A 6,971-nucleotide genomic window follows, 5' to 3' on the forward strand; every position below is an offset into this window, starting at 1 on the left:
GATCCATAAATTGACTGATTTGTAACCCCTGCATTTACATCCTGTCTCTTTCTTCTTAACCCTGCAGGATTTTGTGTTTTACGCCCCGCGGTTGCGCATTAATAAACGTATCCTACAGCTGTGTATGGGGAACCATGAGCTTTACATGCGCCGCAGGAAGCCGGACACCATCGAGGTGCAGCAGATGAAAGCACAGGCTCGAGAGGAGAAACAACACAAACAGATGGAGAGGTGAGGATGAATCACCATGGTGATGTGAGGAGTGATGCTGTCTCATCAGCAGATGCTGCGGTACATAAAAGAGGCCATATTCTACATTTGTGTAGTCTCTTATTTCATAACTAGAAACTTTGGCTTGGCAAAGCCTTAAATTTTTATTTTATTAGTTTTTTGTTCTGTTTTGTTTGTTTGACCATATTTTACACTTAGCATCTTATTTCACAGAAACTTTGGCTTGGCAAAGCCCGTTTCATAAAACAAGTTTACCAAATAAGCCTGGCATATTTCAGTTAGTCTGACTTATTTTGTACCAAATCAACTGACAGTAAGTCAGACTAACTGAAATAAACCTGGGGGCTGTTTCATAAAAGAGGCTAAGAGAAGCGGGGATTAAAGTCCAAAACCTGGCTTGAAATAACTTCGCAAATCAATCGGGACTAAAGCAGTTTCATAAACGACACTAAGTTCACGCAATCGCACTAATTCGATCCAGGTTCAATGAGTCAGGATCATTTGACGTGCACGCTTATTCTTAAGCTGCTCTTAATGTCGATCATGGATCAAATCGATCCACCATGACAAACAGCGAATATATCTGTGCTGTTTAATGCATTTGAGACGTTGTGTTTTCCTCAGTGCATAGCTGACATGTCACAGGTATATTTTTCATCCGTAAATGGTAGAAAGTCATGCAAATATATCCATTTTGCTGTGGCTGATAAACACCAGCAGTCAGTCTCCTCTTGACAGTCTGGCCTTCATAGAGCGTTATCTCTGAGCGTCAGAGCCGGCTGCTCAGAACAACAGCTTTCTGTAGGGTTTACATTTACATTATCACAGGACTTTATTAAATAAATACACCGTTAGTAATCTGATCAAAGATCCATAAATTGACTGATTTGTAACCCCTGCATTTACATCCTGTCTCTTTCTTCTTAACCCTGCAGGATTTTGTGTTTTACGCCCCGCGGTTGCGCATTAATAAACGTATCCTACAGCTGTGTATGGGGAACCATGAGCTTTACATGCGCCGCAGGAAGCCGGACACCATCGAGGTGCAGCAGATGAAAGCACAGGCTCGAGAGGAGAAACAACACAAACAGATGGAGAGGTGAGGATGAATCACCATGGTGATGTGAGGAGTGATGCTGTCTCATCAGCAGATGCTGCGGTACATAAAAGAGGCCATATTCTACATTTGTGTAGTCTCTTATTTCATAACTAGAAACTTTGGCTTGGCAAAGCCTTAAATTTTTATTTTATTAGTTTTTTGTTCTGTTTTGTTTGTTTGACCATATTTTACACTTAGCATCTTATTTCACAGAAACTTTGGCTTGGCAAAGCCCGTTTCATAAAACAAGTTTACCAAATAAGCCTGGCATATTTCAGTTAGTCTGACTTATTTTGTACCAAATCAACTGACAGTAAGTCAGACTAACTGAAATAAACCTGGGGGCTGTTTCATAAAAGAGGCTAAGAGAAGCGGGGATTAAAGTCCAAAACCTGGCTTGAAATAACTTCGCAAATCAATCGGGACTAAAGCAGTTTCATAAACGACACTAAGTTCACGCAATCGCACTAATTCGATCCAGGTTCAATGAGTCAGGATCATTTGACGTGCACGCTTATTCTTAAGCTGCTCTTAATGTCGATCATGGATCAAATCGATCCACCATGACAAACAGCGAATATATCTGTGCTGTTTAATGCATTTGAGACGTTGTGTTTTCCTCAGTGCATAGCTGACATGTCACAGGTATATTTTTCATCCGTAAATGGTAGAAAGTCATGCAAATATATCCATTTTGCTGTCAGGAGTGGACGAGGCTTAGGCGAGTGAACGAGTTCGGCTGAGCGCATGCACGCTATGCAGACGGCGCAGAATAGAATAATAGTGCAATAATTCTGAATAAAATATACATTCTGCTAAAATATTTGTTGTTTGGCATTAAATGTGACACAAGTAGAATTTTAATCCTATATATAAGTGTATTTTTATGATCGCAGTAACTGTAAATCAAATGTAAGCTGGCTAATACAGCCCTACTAGCACAAATGAGTTAAATGTCTTTTCCTCTTATCAGTTAAAATGTAGTCTGATTTCTATTTATTTTCATTTTTAATTCAGTGGTTTTAATTTAGTGTTTTTAATGCTTTAAAGAGCAATTTTAGATTGTAATGTTTTAATAAAGGCACAGCTGTCATAAAATCAGAGAGAAAGGCTGCATGGCTCGAAACTGCTGATCAACTGAATGCGCATGTAGCAACTGTGTTAAAATGTTTTCATATCTTAAAGTTCATTGCACTTTGGACACAAGACATTAAATACAGTTGGTTGTAGCCTATATATTTTTTATTTATTAGATTATTTAAGTTGCATTTTCTGTGTAGCTACTTTTATTTTTGGACTAATAATAAAGTCAACTAATTGTATGTGAGCGAGTCAGTGGTAATATCGATGTGTTCATATTGGTCAGTATTTGAGGAGCTGAGCTTCTAACAGTTAGTCTGCTCCTGACCAGGTTAGTTTCTTGGCATAAGTTGCCACAGTGACTGAGCTTGAGCTATGGTAATTTTGCTTTCGGAAACCAAATCAAGTGACGATAAGTCAGAATAACTGAAATAAGCCTGGCTTATTTGGTAAACTAGTTTTATGAAACCGGTCCCTGGTATGAAGTTTAGTTTAGTAAACTAGAATCTTTTGCTTGGCAAAGCCTGGTATTAATTGAATTGAATTTATTATTTATAATATTTATTTTAGTTTATTTTGATGTTTTCTTTTTGTTTTGTTCATTTGTTTTGACTATTCTACGCTTTATTTTATTGTATTTTATCTTTATGCTTTTCTTTTTGTTTTGTTTATTTGACCATATTCTACACTTAGCATCTTATTTCACAGAAGCTTTAGCTTGGCAAACCCTGGTATGAATTTAGTTGTTAATTTTTGTAATATTTATTTTGTGTTGTTTTTTTTTGTTTGTTTGTTTTTGTTTTGCCTTTAGTCAACTCCAGTTACTTTGTTGCTGCAAATTACTTTCCAAATGGCTGGCATTTAAACAGTTTTATATATAAATGATCTCTGTTGTGATTGGCTGATCAAAGTTCATGTTGCTGCTGATCAGGGTGGGCCAAGATACTGAATAGACATTGATATGTAAACATGAGTGGTCCTGTCAATCTGCTCATGGTTGTAACATCAAGAAACCATAACGATTTCTGAACAAGCTGTTTTTTGCAGCTGTTCAAGGAACTATGACCACCTTGGGAAGGTCGGTATGAGAGATGAGTTTTGTGTGTGGGTATAGAGCGGCGTTCTGAGCAAACGTCACTGTACTTCTCTTTGGTTGTGTCTTATCTGCAGAGCTCAGCTGGAGAGTGAGAAGAAGAGACGAGAGGCCATAGAGAGAGAGAAAGAGCAGATGGAGAGGGAGAAACAAGAGCTGATGATGCGACTGTACCAGTTTGAGGAGAAGACCAAAAAAGCGGAAAAAGGTAAGAAGCCAGGATCCAGCGTGTTTGTTTTTATTTGGAAAAAATATCATAAGAAAAAAAAATGTTTTTGATTTCAAATGTTTTCATGTCTAATGCAAGATGATTGTATTTATTGACTGCATTCATGTAAGCAAATAAAACGATCAACATTTGAATTGTTTTGACTGAGGAAAATGTAAAGCGTAATCTGATTTTATTTTAGAAAAGGCATGTCATTTTAAAGGTCAGTATTTAGTTTTATTAAACAACACAATATGGATTATAGTTTTTAAAATCTAACAATCATTGTGACTGTTGTTTTGCTTGTTGTTGTGCCGTGAGTCCGTATGGAAAATTTGACTCATAATTGGAGACGTCAAGCCAAATACAGTCACTTTGGTCTTTTGAGTTTATGTAACCTTTTAGCTTGTTATTCTATAAAGCGGAGACATTATACTTTGATCATGACTGTGCTCCAGCTGACAATACCATTGACTGGCAATACAAACACAAGATGGTGTCATACTGCACCTGTTACTCGGTTTCTGCTGTTCGCATGTCATATTTCTTTTGTGTTTGCCATAAAGCTTGCCTTTCTAATATTCAGTATAAGACTACATTATTAGACAAGGAATTTTTCATTCAGAAATTAGTAATATGTGAACACCGTAATCTGTGTGTTATTCTGGATTAAATAATGTTACTGAATCTTGTGGCCATGCATGCTAAAACCATCAGCCATCTCTGACTATGACATCTTTGAATGTCCGTTAATGAGCTCTGTCACAATATGACACAGTACTTCTGCCTTTTTCGTCAGGTTAAAGGAAAATTGTTATTTTGTGCTCATTTGTATGTCTTTTTGGACCTATATGACTTTCTTTCATGGAATTATATGTAGCAGCAAGTCCAAGCTTCTCTTATACATAAAATGAAAGTGAATGGTGTCCACCGCTGTCAAACAAGAGTTCAGTGAATATCAACTGTTCGACACAGAAAGCTATTGTACAGCCTCACATATTTTGGAATATAGTGCATGAATCATAAGTACTTTAATCATGCTTCAGTGGGTCTTTCTGGAGATTGACAGCCCTTGGTTCCCATCAACTTTCATTGTATGGAGGGGGAAAAAAACACCATGAACATTTACTAAAATTCTCTCTTGGTGTTCCATGAAATAAAGGCCATACAGTGTTTGGAATGACACGAGTAAATGCTGACAGATTTTTGGGTTAACTATCCCTTCAAAGTAGAATAGCCTACAAGGACTAAAACTTCTTTGCTAAAGCAAAAGTGCTCAAACATAACTTGGTCACAACTGTCTTGTATCAGACCAGAAATATTTTGATTAAAGGGGTCATCAACTGCCTTTTTTATTATTTTGCACTGTTTTCTGAGGTCCCCTTATAATGTTATCAAGATTTTTACACCAAAAAAAACACAATTTAGAAGTAATAGGCTATTTTCTGTCCTGTTTTTAACCCCCTCATCAGAACGCTCTGTTTGAATAGGCCTGGCGGATTGTAGACTCAGAAGTAAACACCCACTGCTCTGATTGGATAACAGTTGTGTATGTTTGACAGCCTTCATCCTTCACAGATGCACGCTGCTGTGATTTTAGGTTAAAAACGCATAAAAAAAAATTACATATCAAATTATATGTACTAATAGACAACGCAATGGTGATCACGTAATAAAAACAGTTACTCACACTTGTGTGGTGCGACATTGCTGTCAGGTCCAATATATTCGGCACAGCATCGTCTTAGTTTCAATCTTTCTGAAAATCCCCCACCGAATTGTGCCTTCAGAGCCATCTTTATCATTTGGTTTCTGCGTAGACCTGCGTCAAACTCTCTTGTTATTTACACTACATGTGGGAATTGGTGGGCGGGGCTAAACAGGCAGCGATGTAGAAGCAGGCGTTTATCTTCTGTGGAGGTGGAGTTTAGCCACACTATTACATCATAGAGTGGCGCATTCCACAACTCGTCCTTTTGGCAGACTGGCTTCATTATAAGCGTTTTTTAAACTAACGAAAAGGTGTTGAATTCTGAAACTTACAGTACAGAAACGTTTTATAGTACAATGACCTCTTATGTGTCAAAAGATCACGGGAATTTTGGTTTCTTAGTTCATGACCCTTTTAACATCCCAGATCTGTAACTGTTAGAGCATCACCATCCACAGCGAGGCCCAGACCCCTACTTGAAATGTAATGATGGTTGCACTTTAAATTAATTTTAAATCTGGATGCGTGTTTTCAGACCTGCAGGAGCAAATGCAGAGGGCCATGCAGCTGGAGAGTGAACGGAGGCTGGCAGAGGAGGAGGCAGCCAGATTGGAGGCAGAAAGGCAGGCAGCACTGCTCGCAAAGGAGGAACTGGCCCGTCAAGCCCAGAATCAGCTGACGAGTCAAGAACAGCTGGTGAGATCCCAACACTCTTTCTCTGAAAAATTACTTTGTCTATAATTTTTTCCCCCCATTAACAATCCTCCCCATTCATCTCTTTCAGGCTGCTGAGCTGGCAGAACATACTGCTCGTATTGCACTCCTGGAGGAAGCCAAAAAACGCAAGGAGGAGGAAGCCATGACATGGCAGCACAGAGTAAGACCGTTAAGACATAAACCCTGTCACCTTTTTCACCCCTGATGAGTTTGCATTCCTGCAAATTTGTCCAAAAGCTGTCTGTACATCCATAGCTGTAGTGCACTCTTAAGTTCTTCAAGAACTGGATTGGTAGTCTTATATTTGTGGTGTTGGATTGCGTTCTTCCAGGCACAAGAGGCCCAAGATGACCTGGTGAAGACCCGTGAGGAGCTTCACATGGTGATGACGGCGCCGCCTCTCCCTCCACCACCACCTGCATATGAACCTGATGAGAATGAGTACGAAGATGGCGAGAGCAACAGTAGCTACAGTGCAGACCTGCAGACAGGCGGTATCAATGACCACCGCTACGAAGAACAGCGGATCACTGAGGCCGAGAAGAATGAACGAGTTCAGAAACAGCTGTTGGTAAGTATAACATTGCAGGAGCAACTGGATGAACTTTCCTAGGCTCCAGGATTAGAGCCTAAAGCCCGAAACACACTGCACAATTTTAGCAATCCTATAAGATCACTGCATGTCACACTGTGCGACATGGACTTAATAAACTCGGCTACGATGTGTGTGTAGACCGTACGATGAGGACACCTGTTGACTTGTACGATATGACGATACGACGTTACTATAGAAAAATAAAACGTCATCAGCATGCGCTAGTGGTAAAAAGAC

General features: G+C 39.1%; 1 protein-coding gene across 1 annotated transcript in view; it reads left to right on the forward strand.

The window, feature by feature from the left end:
- The window catches only part of LOC107562318 (ezrin-like), a 28,007-nt gene extending 21,036 nt beyond the window's left edge, over positions 1 to 6,971 (forward strand). Inside the window, exons 9-13 of the mRNA XM_016246951.1 lie at positions 68 to 231; positions 3,581 to 3,711; positions 5,958 to 6,118; positions 6,207 to 6,299; positions 6,471 to 6,971. Coding sequence (XP_016102437.1) covers positions 68 to 231; positions 3,581 to 3,711; positions 5,958 to 6,118; positions 6,207 to 6,299; positions 6,471 to 6,752 — 831 coding nt within the window. The 3' untranslated portion in view covers positions 6,753 to 6,971. The remainder of the gene's footprint in view (positions 1 to 67; positions 232 to 3,580; positions 3,712 to 5,957; positions 6,119 to 6,206; positions 6,300 to 6,470) is intronic.

Source organism: Sinocyclocheilus grahami, unplaced genomic scaffold (genome assembly GCF_001515645.1).
Source record: "Sinocyclocheilus grahami isolate Dianchi unplaced genomic scaffold, SAMN03320097.WGS_v1.1 scaffold817.1, whole genome shotgun sequence".
NCBI lineage: Eukaryota > Metazoa > Chordata > Actinopteri > Cypriniformes > Cyprinidae > Sinocyclocheilus > Sinocyclocheilus grahami.